Raw genomic sequence first — 13,570 nt, 5'->3', positions numbered from 1 at the left:
TTTAAAGCGGTATTACTTTTGGAGGGGGGAATATTTGTTGTAAGCAAACACTCTGGGGCATTTTTCCTGTATTAGGAGGTACACTGCAGGGTGGGCCATTTTTACGGATACACCTGGGTGGGCCATGTATATGGATGCACCTAAATAAAATGGGAATGGTTGGTGATATCAACTTCCTGTTTGTGGCACATTAGTGTATGGGAGGGGGAAAACTTTTCAAGATGGGTGGTGACCATGACAGCCATTTTTCAATGCAACTTTATAAATGGCCCACCCAGATGTATCCATATAATTGGCCCACCCTGTACTTTTTTTTTTTCCCCTGGCGCAGGCGATCCGAGCTACGCCAGTGAACTGGAGTATAAAATATTACTATAATGAAGTCGCTCTGCAATCTGCAGTGATGTTGAAAAATGGAGCCGCACTTATTTCTCCAGACATCACATACAAAATATACACGGTCTCAGTCACGTCACGACTGATATTGCTAGACATTAATACATGAAAATTTGATAATCGCAGGACATTTGATAATCCAGGACACTTGATAATCCGGCATCTGTCAGATACCATTTTTTTCTGAACATTATTTCTTCTGTGCCATATTCCAGAAGCCGCATTCAGAGCGGAGTTTTAATAAAATGAGTTGTCAGAGGGTAGAAATGTTTTCAATGGAAAAATGTCTCCTTCGCGTACTGGAAAAGATAAACAGACCGGATTAAGACAGGCTGAAATTTCCATTAGACACCAAACGGGTTTCTGGAAATTCCTTGCTTGACTCCACATTGTTTATCTGTGTTACAATGCGGTAATAATGCAGAAGATGAGTGGGACTAGAACTCCCATCATTGTATTTTCGGATTGTAATCATGTAATTAGGAGAGCTTTAGCAAAACTGTGAAGAACAGGCCTCGTTTCCCATAGCAACCAATCAGAGCTCAGCTTTCATTTCTAAACTGGCTCTGGAAAAATAAAAGCTGCGCTGTGATTGGCTGGTATGGGCAAAAAGGCCGCTTTCGATATAGAGGCCTAGTGGGTGGAAATTCTGAAACAAAGTTGTGAAGATTGAATTTGGCATAGACTTTTTACAGACATCGTGAGATCAGCGGACGGTTCGGACATAATGGTCTGCACTTCACGAATGCCTGAATTCTGGGTAAAAGACAGACTGACTGTTACCCATAGCGACCAATCACAGAGCAGCTTTCACTTCACAGTCTGCTGTGGAAAAATGAAAGCTGATTGGTTGAGATATGGCAAAACAAGAGCGGTTTAAGGAAACTGAATAAAATGGAAGATAGTTATCATCCATTTATGTACAAATCATGGTGTAGTAGAGCTTCTTTGAAACATTCCTATAGTTCAGCAATTTTTTAATTAATTTTCACCCCTAAATTTTCCCTGCATTTCCTCATCTAGCCGTCATGGCACCACTGGCCACATCAATGACCAATGCATCACTGCAGGAGCCAGAAATTGTCTGTAGCGCTGACATGCCTATACAACTGGAACAGGATGCACAGAGCCAGTCTAAACGCCATCTTGTCACTGGGACGCGTGACCGCTGCAGCCGAACACCGCTGGTCGCCTCCTGGCCAGAAGCAGTTACCGGGTCTTGCCGGATCACAACATAATGGCACTATTGCCTTGTCATCCTGAGGTCCGGAGATCGCATGCGACAGATGTCAACACCTGCATGGAGTTTTATATGTTTTCCCAGTCTGGCTTTTGTGTGACATTGCCCCATGTGTAGGGGAATCCTCCTCCCAATATCTGACTGAAGAAAAAGCAAATAATGACATATAGAAGCATCTTCTGGTCTGAACATTCTGCCTTCCACGCTGCAGGTCCTACCATTATTAGTGAGCCACAGTCTGCACTTATGTATAAGAGAATTTTCTCTGCCTAATGATCTAAACCGTATTTTTTTTCAGGAATATTGTACTGATAACATCTTTATATAACAATGTACATTATGGGTTAAATAAACAGAAAAGAAATAGAAAAGTCAAAGTCCGATTTTTTTTTGTTCACATATAATTTACATATGCAGATTTTTGTATTAATTTGGTGGGTCTAGACCTTGAGCGGGTCCTTCACTGGCAGTGTCCACCCCTGGATACACAGAGTGACTGATGCAAATGGCTGTAATCTGTGTACTACGTTATAGAATATATCAGCGCTATGCCAGCAAAATAAAATAGACTCTTTTTATGGATTTGTTTTGCAGATTTAATACCATCTCCCTGAGCGTCATGATATCACAAGACATGAGAAGCCCCCATTGTCCACACGGGTTTGCTGGGGAGTAATGGCGCCTGCGGTGATTTTTGAAGCTTTCTATAGTAATGGATTCAGCTGACAAAAATTTAGTCTGTTACGATAAGACACAAAAAGACCACAGTGAAATACCAGGAGCGCCAAGTATCAAATCTGGAGGGCAAACGCCCCAAAATCCCACCACCTCTATATATATCCCAGATTTTTTTTTTTTTTTTTTTTTTTAAGAAAAACACTATTTTTACAATTCTATGGCACACTTCTTTGGCCACCTACAGTTTCCTTAAGCAATGTGCACATAGAAATTTTTCTTTTTTTTTTTCTTTTTAAACTGGCCCACTCCAGAAAAAAAAAAAGCTTGAAAAATCACTTGACTCTTCCTATTAATTTCTTCTTTGTGGTTCACATCTTCAGGTCTATTGAGCAGTTTTTTTTGTAGCAACAGCAGTCTTTTTTTTTTTTTTAATGTTCTGGGAGAACCCTACAAATTTATAGCCAAATTCGACATCCTAATGAGACCAATGAAGACCCCATGTATGGAGTATAGGCAGAAGGACCGTAAACAATAACTTCAGCATAAAGCGAGGGCACAGATCCAAAGAGCTAATTGATTCTGAACAGGATGTCATCGCCATGATAAAAATAGCAGATGAGGAAAGTAAAGCATCTGTATTAAGTCAAACAGTAAAAATGCATTCCACATGGATGGAGCCATTCACTGCCGGCTCCGGGTGTGTGCTGTACAGCAAGCGACCCCGTGAGACGCAGCGGAGGACCGCTCATACCGCGCACTGTGGGACTACATGTCCCCTATTATATCTAGCGGATGATGGGTTTGTCACCATGAGTGTTCATTCAACAGGAAATATTTAGATATTTGGTTACATTTACAACTTAATGTTCCACATTGGGTTTCATTTCGGGGGCTCCGGGTTCTCCAGAGATCATGGTGGCAAAGGAACTGGATTGGATAGCACTATGGATGCATGGGTTTTGATGCTTTGTATCATCCATTCCCTGATTCTAGAGCAGTGGTGGAGAACCTCAGGCCCCAGGGCCATTTACGGCCCTCGATGACCTTTTATCAGGCCCCCGAGCAGATTCTCAGGGGTCGCATTCTTGGGCAGGGAGCTGTATTTTGATTGCCACCAGCTCATTAATTTCTTCTTGCTCTGTTAGCACACACACATGTAGAGTTCACTACTGAACACTGAAGGGCATGCAATGAAAGATTACGTCCTGAAACCAGTGCCACAGTCAGGATGTACTCTGTGGGCAGAGTTTGTACGGCCCCCGAAGGGTGGAATAAATATCCAAATGGCCCTTCGCAGAAAAAAAAAAAAAGAAGATTCCCCACCCCTGGTATTGAGGAAGGACATGCCATTCCCAATATTAAAAGTTATTACCAAGCCCAAGTCTCTTAAGGTCCTGTTAACATGGAGCAGTGATTGCACTTGGGCACCATATGAGTGCACATAAAAATAAGAGTGCTGCACTCAGTCATCTCCTCCATAAAATTAATAGAGCTGTGCTGAACCTCTGCGACCACCTCTCCGTTCCAATGGGCATTTCAGAACCCAACTGGGGGACGCCACAGTGGATGGACCCACAGATAAGGAAAAATGGCACCTATCCAAAGACTAGGTGATCGCTTGTAGATATTGGGAATTACTCTGAAACCAGAGACCCGTAGATTGGCATCTGAAGAATTAAAGGGTGTTGTACGGTGCCTGAATGCATGTGCACCACTCAGGAGTAGAAAGTGGGGAAAAAAGAGGCTGAACCACAGCAGCCAGTTTTACCATTTATGAAGCTTTCTTTTGGTCTATGTTCACTCAGAGGTTTTTTTTTTAGGTCTTCAAAACGGACACATTATGGGAAATGCTTCTTCTCTGGGGAGTTTTTGGAACTTTTTTTGCATTTTTTTAATTGGACAGTTTGAAGCAGATTCCATCTGGGGCTGAGTCAAAGAACTGACCCCCATTTTTTACCCCATCAGGTTTTTTTTAAACTTGCAGTGGGAAAAAAAACAACAAAAATCAGACAAAACTTTAACCAAATAATGGCTAAAAACTTGTCTTCCACCCCAGTAGTGCACATGGAGCACAGGAAGGTTTGGATAAGCGGACGTATGGTGCGGTAGATCCTGTCACTGTGGCTTTCACAGTGCATGTCCTCCACATACTGAACATGACAATTACATTGTGCATTAGTCTACACGCTCTCATGAGTCACGGTTAATTACTTCCACCCATTCCTCGCAGTAACAAACACTGTAAAACGCTTATGTAATAGCACTAATAAGCGGCAACCTGCGGCAGTCAATCAGAGACGGGCTTGATTGGTTGAGTGCAAATTAAATTAATTAAAGAAAAACTCGACTATAATACAAATTCATATAAAACCATTCAGCCTCAAAACAAACCACGGACTACCGACGTTGTGATTTTCAAAATATTAAAAGGGATTGCTTACTTTTGCAACCCATTTTTGGTGTTGCTTTGACTGTTCTATAATAAAAGATGAAGCAACGTTTGCTAAACAACAAATCTACAATTCTATGTATGCAGTTCTATGCACATCTGTGTGTCTCCATGGTTACAGACTACAAATAAACTCTGTGTAGTCTGATCCTGTAGTCTAATGTTAATCCTATTTATTTGCTTTGCCAGAAAAGGGGCAGAAGGAGTGGAGGAACCATAAATGAAAGGTCAGACTACAGAAAGGAGTTATTTGTAGTCTGTAACCATGGAGACACATGGGCATACAATAGACCTGTATGCACAAAACAATAAAATGCTTAAATTTTTGGTTTGACACATCAAAGCAATAAAAAAAAATAAAAGTTTGTACCCCATGAAGAACATTGTATATTTAGGCCGGGTCCAGAAGGGCGAGTATTGACCGGACTGACAGCAAATCTCCCGACCCAAACTTTACAGCCTCTTAGACGCCAATGAAGGTGTTGCGAGACCCGCGGTCAGTCCGGACAGGTCTCCAATGACTATGAAGAGGCACATACTGGTTTCTAATAAGTTAATCTGCTTTATTAATCCATCCTATACACGGTTTGTTCGCTGGTGGGGAAGGACCAGGATACATGGCGGTTCCGGGGCCCCATATGAAGTGCATTTACTCAGAGTAGAGCGCAGTTAATTGGGTTTTCCAGGTTGGCTCGGAAACGTTCCAGGAATATGGACGCCAGTTCGTCATCGATCAGACGGCCGTCACTGGACAGTGTAACATTCAGCAGCTCCTTCTTTGACAGCTCGGGGTTTCCTTCCTCATCTTCAGCTAGAGCCACCTCCGTCCGGGAGCGTCCCACCGCCAGAATGCAGGACTGCGGGGGGTTTATCACAGCACTGAACCCGGTGATGCCAAACATGCCGAGGTTAGAGATGCTGCAGGCGCCATTAATATAGATTTAAACAGAAGAAGAAAAAACATTAACAAGAGACAAGATATGAAAGACGTAAAGAATAGTTAGGAAAAGTTTGAGGTCCACTTTAAGTGACACTGTGATGTAAAATAACGAAATACAACAGTACTCACCCTCCCCTGCTCCGCTCTCTATATTTTGCTCACATCAACGCTGCAGCCAATCACTGAGGTCAGGGGCTGCAGCGGTGATGTGAGCTGTCGACATCTCCATTTCTGTCAAACACTGAGACGGCAGAGGTCAGGAGAGCCGACATTAGACCCGGGGAGAGCGAGTACTATCAGATTTCGTTATTTTAAATGACCAGAAACATTTGGAATCCACTTTTCTCTTCTTTAAACCTCTGTGTTGTCATGGTAACAGACTACAGACGGATTATGTGTAGTCTGATTCTGCATTCTTGTGTTATTTTGTGCTCCTATAGAAGAAAAGGCAGAATGTAACACAGGAGGGTTTGTTTTGTGTACACAGCTCCCATGCACAACTATGCATATCCATTAGATTTTTATTTTAGACTCCGCAGAGGAGTCAGTGGTGGACCTAACCTGGGGACTCTGTATAACCTATAAGGGTATATGTATGCAATGGAGGGGTATCCCTGAATGTGACCCTCAAACATTATAACTCCATTTATCTATCTCTGCCTCCGTCCCCCACAAACTTTGCCATTTCTGTCCATGTGCAAATCAATATCAGAAACACATTTATTTAAACCCAAATTGTTGCATCAGTAATAAAACCAGTATAACCAGTATAGCCAAATAAATCTACCTGAAAGATCCCCCCTGGTATTCTTCTGGTAACAGTTTTCCATTTCTTGCTTTCTGGGCTAAAACCTAAGGAAAGAGACAAAGTATAAATTAAAATCAAGTGACCCGACATCAGATTAATCACCTTAATCTCATATTGAATTTTTAACATTCGTTAAAATTTTATTTCCAAAATCAATAGTTCACGTGAAAATAAGAAACTTTGTATTATCTTATCAGAGAAATCTGCTTCTTTCTCCTCCTGGACTGATCATTTACTCTAATCTCATTTGTATTCAGTTAGTATAGATCGTCACATTAGTGAAATAGGGGATGACAGTTGGTGCTTCTAAAGTTCTATGGAGAGGGGAGGAGCTAGAGGAAGACAGAGTCTGCTGATAGTGTCAATAAAGTTCTATGGAGTTAACTGTCACCTATCTCAGTAATGGTAACATTTGCATATTCTACCTGTAAATTGAGAATATTGAGAAAGAAACGTATTTCTCTTAGAAGATAAATTAACAAAACGTTTATGGTTTAAAGGCAATTTCCAAGACTAGGATATTGATAGACCCATAACCAAGATGATATTAATGGCTTTGACTTTGGGCATCCCAACGATCAGCTGACTGAAGGAGCGAGGGTGCTTTTCTGCTAAATTGCTCATCGGGCACAGCGCCATACATCCTGCAGTGGCTTTGCCTGGTATTGCACCACAATACGCAATTTCGTTATTTCTGACCACTGCAAATAGATCCATAAAACACGGGGATTGGAACATCCCTTTAAAGAAGTTGTCCACTACTATAACCTTTTTTTTTTTTTTTTCATAAATCTTGCTATTATGGGCCACTGAAAACATCTACTGTGTTTATTTTAGCAATATTACCTTTTATCATGCTGTAGCAGCACATCTTTAGTGCATACCTCCCAACCGTCCCGATTTCAGCGTGACAGTCCCGCTTTGGCACCGGGGTCCCGCTGTCCCGCTTCGGGCATTTAAAATCCCGAATTTGCGGCCGCCGGTGAAGCCCCGCCCACTTCCGGGACGTAGAGAGAGCCCGATTAGTACCCGCTGTTCGTTCCGTTCCCTGGGACTGCGTTGTAGCCACGCCCCCTTGAGTTGCCTCACCGCCCGCCTCCGGCTTCCTCCTCAACTATAGACGTGGGCGGACTCTGAGGACAGAGCGGCAGCACCCGGACTGGTTTCTGGCACGGGGGCAGAGTTGTGAGACACTCCGTGTCTGTGTGACCGCGGGAGCAGCGAGCGGATCTCCAGACTGTAAGTGAATGTATGTGTCTCTCCCCCTCTCCATGCAGCGCTGCCCTGCTGCGGTTACAGCAGAGACTCTGACAGCATAGGAGGACTGACAAACTAAACTTTGTCTCCCCATGGTGCGCGCACCCCGCTCCCACTCTCCCCCTGGTACCCATCCATCGGATTCTCCACCAACCTGGTGCAGCACCCCTTACATTCTATGGGGGCTGCCACCTGCCTGCGTTACATTCTATGGGGGCTGCCACCTGCCTGCGTTACATTCTATGGGGGCTGCCACCTGCCTGCGTTACATTCTATGGGGGCTGCCACCTGCCTGCGTTACATTCTATGGGGGCTGCCACCTGCCTGCGTTACATTCTATGGGGGCTGTGCAGCATTATATTCTATGGGGCTGTGCTGTATTACATTCTATGGGGACTGAGCTGTAATGCTGGATACAGCAGTCAGCGGCGCAGCTGGATGACACCATTCAGCGCCGTGGGAGTGGAAGCTGCCGGCTGCTGCGAGGGAGCGCGGTGAAAGGTGTTTGTGTGTACTGATGGAGAAGGCAATGATGGGGGTGGGGTAACCATGTGTGGCCATTATACTGCACCCAGCATTGTGTGGGGCCATTATACTGTACCCAGCATTGTGTGGCCATTATACTATACCCAGCATCGTGTGGGGCCATTATACTGTACAAAGCATCATGTGGCGCCATTATACTGTATGGACCATCACGTGGGGCAAGTATACTGTACGCAGCATCATGTGGGGCCATTATACAGTATGGAGCATAATGTGGCCAATGGCCATTGTACAGTATGGAGCGTCGTGTGTGGCCATATTTTTTTGTTCATAATTATTGTTAACGAAACATTGTGATCAGAAGTGCTAAATGGGTGTGGTTGGGGCGTGGCTAGTTGTGAAATGGGTGTGGCCTAAAATTTGCCGCCGCTGACTTTGTCCCTCTTTCCCTTCCCCTAAAGTTGGGAGGTATGCTTTAGTGCTGGATTCAGCTCTCATGGGGTTAATCGACAACTTCCTTTCTCCTTAGTTACTGTGCTCTAATACTACAAGTTCCATGATGCATTGCACTGCTACTAAGCACGAACCTACCACACCCACTCCAAAACACACCCAACCCCTCTCTCCTCTCCCTCCTCTATCTTCAAAAAGATTTGTGATGTCATTTCTGTCCAACCTCCTCTTTTACATTTGTCCAACCCACACTCCATTACACACGGATAGAGGGATAGATAGATAGATAGATAGATGAATACATACAGATATATCTATGTCTATTTCCATAGACATGTCCATATCCATGTTTCTAAACCCCTTCACCCCCTGGAGCTTTTTTGTTTTCGTTTATCGCTCCCCTTCTTTCCAGAGCCATAATTTTTCCGTCAATATGGCCATGTGATCTTTTGCGTGACAAGTTCTACTTTTGAACGACACCATTGGTTTTACCATGTCGTGTAGCAGAAAATGTGAAAAAAATTATAAGTGCAATGAAATGGCAAAAAAGTGCAATCCCACACTTGTTTTTTGCTTGGCTTTTTGGCTAGGTTCATTAAATGCTAAGGCTGTGTGCACACGTTGCGGATCTGATTGCAGATCCGCAGCGTTTTTTGCTGCACTGAATTGCATCAAATCCGCAGTGTAGTGCACAACCAATGTAAGTCTATGGGAGCCGCAGACTTGTTGTGCACATGCTGCGGAAAAAGCCGCACCAAAACCACACCAAGAACTGCATCAAAACCGCACCAAAAACTGCATCAAAACCGCACCAAAACTGCAAAACTGCACCAGGTTTTGATGCAGTTTTTGGTGCAGTTTTGATGCAGTTTTTGGTGCAGTTTTGATGCTTTTTTTTGGTGCGGTTTATGCGCGGTTTTAATGCCGTTTTTGGAAATGAGTAAATAAACGGAAAATGTGCATGATTTGAATGGAAACGTGCATGAAAAAACGGATTCCAAGGCCGGATTCATCATTTCACAGCTCAGTTTCATACTTTTTTTGCCGGATCCGTCGCTGTGCGTTTTTTCGCCGGACAGAAAAGACGTTTCTCTGTATGTGTTTTCCATCCGGCGGAAACAGCTTTTTTGACGGATCCGGCAAAAAACGGATGAAACTCTATGAGAAAAAAACGGATCCGACAGAAAAAAATGGATCCGTTTTTTTCAAAACTCGCCAGATTGTGCCTCACGGCAAAAACCTGATGTGTGAAAGCACCCAAATATATGGATAGATACATCTATGTATCTATAGATATATCTATCTATAAATATATCTATAGATAGATATATCCATAGATATATAATAGAAAGGCCGATGTTTCTATAAGGCTACTTTCACACTTGCGTTTTCCGCAATCCGTCTTTTTGGGAAAAAAACGGATCCTGCAAATGTGCTCGCAGGATGCGTTTTTTACCCATAGACGTGTATTAGTGAAGGATCGCGACGGATGGCCACACGTCGCGTCCATCGTGCAACGGATGCGTCGTGTTTTGGCGGACCGTTGGCACGTCCGTCACGTCTGCCATTTTCTACCGCGCATGCGCGGCCAAAACTCCGCCCCCTCCTCCCCGGACTTCAGAATGGGCAGCGGATGCGTTGAAAAACTGCATCCGCTGCCCACGATGTGCACAAATTTCACAACGTGCGTCGGCCCAACGCATAGCGATGGACCCGTGCCGACGCAAGTGTGAAACAGGCCTTAATGAGCATTTAATTTAATAAAAAACTGAAAAAAACGGCGTGGGCTCCCGCGCAATTTTCTGCGCAAGAGGGGGAAAGCCGACGGCCGGGCCAATATTTGTAGCCTGCTATGAATATCAGCCCGCAGCTGTCTGCGTAGCCTTTACTGGCTATTAAAATAGGGGGACCCCCCCAAAAAAAATGACGTGGGGTCCCCCTATATTTTATAGCCAGAAAGGCTATGCAGACAGCTGCGGGCTGATATTCATAGCCTAGAGAGGGGCCATGGATATTGGTCCCCCCCCTGCTACAAATACTAGTCCGCAGCCACCCCAGAAATGGCGCATCTGTAAGATGCGCCAATTCCGGCACTGAGGCTGGTTTCACACTTGCGTTTTTGGACGCTGCGTTTTAGCGCTAAAAAACGCATGCATTTTTTTTCCTATACTTAACATTAAATACGCATGCGTTGCGTTTTGACGCGTTTTCGGCAACGCATGCGTTTTTGTACGCGCGCGTTCATTTGCAGAAATGCAACCTGTAGTAATTTTTAGCGGCGTTTTTTGCCGCAAAAAAACGCATGCGTTTATTTGCGGCAAAAAAATGCATTGCTGTCTATGTAAACGCATGCGTTTTTAAGCACATGCGTTTGTTTGCGTTAAAAACGCATGCGTTTTTATAGAAAAAAACAGAAAAAAACACTGAAACACCACCCACCACCATCAGGGTGATAAAGGGATCCAAACCCTACCCCTAACCTCACCCCTAACCGTTTAATGAACATTTTCTGACAGTCATAGTGCCACGATATTTCAGTGCCACGTATTTCAGTGCCACGTATATAAGTGCCACGTATGTAAGTGCCACGTGCCATGTATGTAAGTGCCACGTATGTAAGTGCCACGTATTTAAGTACCACGTGACACGTATTTCAGTGCCACGGATTTAAGTGCCACGTATTTCAGTGCCATGGATTTAAGTGTCACCTATGTAAGTGCCACGTATTTCAGTGCCACGGATTTAAGTGACACGTATTTCAGTGCCACGGATTTAAGTGCCACGTATTAAAGTGCTACGTATTTCAGTGTCACGTATTAAAGTGGCACGTATTTCTGTCACGTTTATGGTTAGGGTTAGGGTTGATGTCACCGCTCTATAGGACCCTTAGTGACACACTGACAGGAGACAATGGCTCCTGCAGTGTATCACTGAGGTTACTAAAGTTCACTGGTCTCACTTTATGGCAAAAAGCTGCGTGGGAACTTTCTCATACAGCATGCCATAAAGTGAGACTAGGGACTATTTTCTCACAGGGGCGTAGGAATACATTGTGGGGAATACATTGTGGAAGGATACCTTCCTCCCCTCATTGTGTTCCTGGTGCCCCTGGTGAGTGGTTGCGTCAGCTGATGCTCCTGCTCTCCGGGAGATCGTCGTGGGACACTCGTTTTAATTGGATTTCTGCGGATCAGGGAGTATAGTGTTTGTTTATTATTTTAATATTTTTTACAGATGACAATGGCTTCGGGGATCAAAGTGACAAGTGATGGTGAGTATGTAATCTATGTTACATGTACTGTATGTCTATATGTATGTTGTATGTCTGTACTGTATGTATGTACTGTATGCGGCATGTCGCATGTTGTCGCATGCTGCATGTCGTCGCATGGTGCATGTCGCATGGTGCATGCCGTCGCATGCTGCATGTTGTCGCATGGCGCATGCCGCCGCATGGTGAGTGTCGTTGCATGGTGCATGTCGCCACATGGTGCATGTCGCCGCATGGCGCATGTTGTCGCATGCTGCATGTCGTCGCATGGCGCATGTCGCATGCTGCATGTTGTCGCATGTCGCATACCGTCGCATGGTGAGTGTCGTTGCATGGTGCATGTCGTCGCATGCTGCATGTCTCGCATGTCGCATGCCGTCGCATGGCTCATGCCGCCGCATGGTGAGTGTCGTTGCATGGTGCATGTCGCCGCATGGCGCATGTAGTCGCATGGCGCATGTCGTCGCATGGCGCATGTCGTCGCATGCTGCATGTCGCATGTTGTTGCATGGCGCATGTCATCGCATGGCGCTTGTCATTGCACGGTACATGTCGCATGCCGTCGCATGGCGCATGTTGCCGCATGGTGAGTGTCGTTGCATGGTGCATGTCGCCGCATGGTGCATGTCGTCGCATGTCGCATGTCGTCGCATGGTGCATGTTGTTGCATGGCGCATGTCGTCGCATGGCGAGTGTCGTCGCATGTCGTGTGTTGTATGTATGTATGTATGTATGTATGTATGTATGTATGTATGTATGTATGTATGTACTGTATATGTGTATTTTTTTTTTTTTTTACATTCAACACATTAGCCGGATGATGGGACTACTACTGTCCCATCATTGGCTAATGTGTCACTCACTGCCACTGTAGCAGGCAGAGCCCGATGGGACCGCACAGCGCCGGTGACCGCACAGCGCCGGGGACCGGGACCGCACAGCACCGGCGCTCGGGACCGCAAAGCGCCGGCGACCGGGACCGCACAGCGCCGGGGACCGCACAGCACCGGCGCTCGGGAACGCACAGCGCCGGCGACCGCCCGCACATCCCTGCCTAGCCCGCCCGCCCCCAGCACAGCCCCGCAGGCAGCCTCAGCCCCGCCCACAGCCCAGTCACTCTTTATGAGTGACTGCTGTCTGTGGAGCCTGGGGACACGCCTGCTACTGACGTCACGTCAATTTCCAGACTCTGGAAATTGACGTGACGTCGGCGGAAATGAGCGGCAGCTGAAGCCTGGGGGTCACGTGACCCGGACTCAGGCACCAGCATAGCGCCGCTCACAGGGGAAAAAGGCAACGCAAGGTATTTACACAATTCATCAGGGGCCCCGGGGGAATACATTGGGGGGTTAATTGGAAGTAGTGGACAACCCCTTTAAGATCTTACGACACTGAACTTAGTAACAGAACAATGTGCAGTAAGCTCCACATAGTAGTGGCTTGTATTTTCCCATATCACCTCAACTTTGCAGGCGATTTTGAAGCACTAAAGGATATGGACACCTTTTGCTATAATGTTTTATGAAAAGCTTTGCACAGTTTGGCTTTTACAGGCTCTTTCTTTCCCTGCACGTCACAGGATGAGTTAACAG

At 45.3% G+C, this 13,570-nt stretch overlaps 1 protein-coding gene across 1 annotated transcript in view; it reads right to left on the bottom strand.

The window, feature by feature from the left end:
* Positions 1 to 5,302: 5,302 nt before the first annotated feature.
* The window catches only part of PDHX (pyruvate dehydrogenase complex component X), a 152,665-nt gene continuing 144,397 nt past the window's right edge, over positions 5,303 to 13,570 (bottom strand). The window contains exons 10-11 of the mRNA XM_077287030.1: positions 6,491 to 6,555; positions 5,303 to 5,681 (exon numbers count right to left, since the gene is read on the bottom strand). Coding sequence (XP_077143145.1) covers positions 5,417 to 5,681; positions 6,491 to 6,555 — 330 coding nt within the window. The 3' untranslated portion in view covers positions 5,303 to 5,416. The remainder of the gene's footprint in view (positions 5,682 to 6,490; positions 6,556 to 13,570) is intronic.

The sequence above is a fragment of the Ranitomeya variabilis genome, chromosome 2, assembly GCF_051348905.1.
Source record: "Ranitomeya variabilis isolate aRanVar5 chromosome 2, aRanVar5.hap1, whole genome shotgun sequence".
NCBI classification, from domain to species: Eukaryota; Metazoa; Chordata; class Amphibia; order Anura; family Dendrobatidae; genus Ranitomeya; species Ranitomeya variabilis.
Note: the sequence above shows the minus strand (reverse complement) of the source record. Positions and strands in the feature narration are given on the sequence as shown.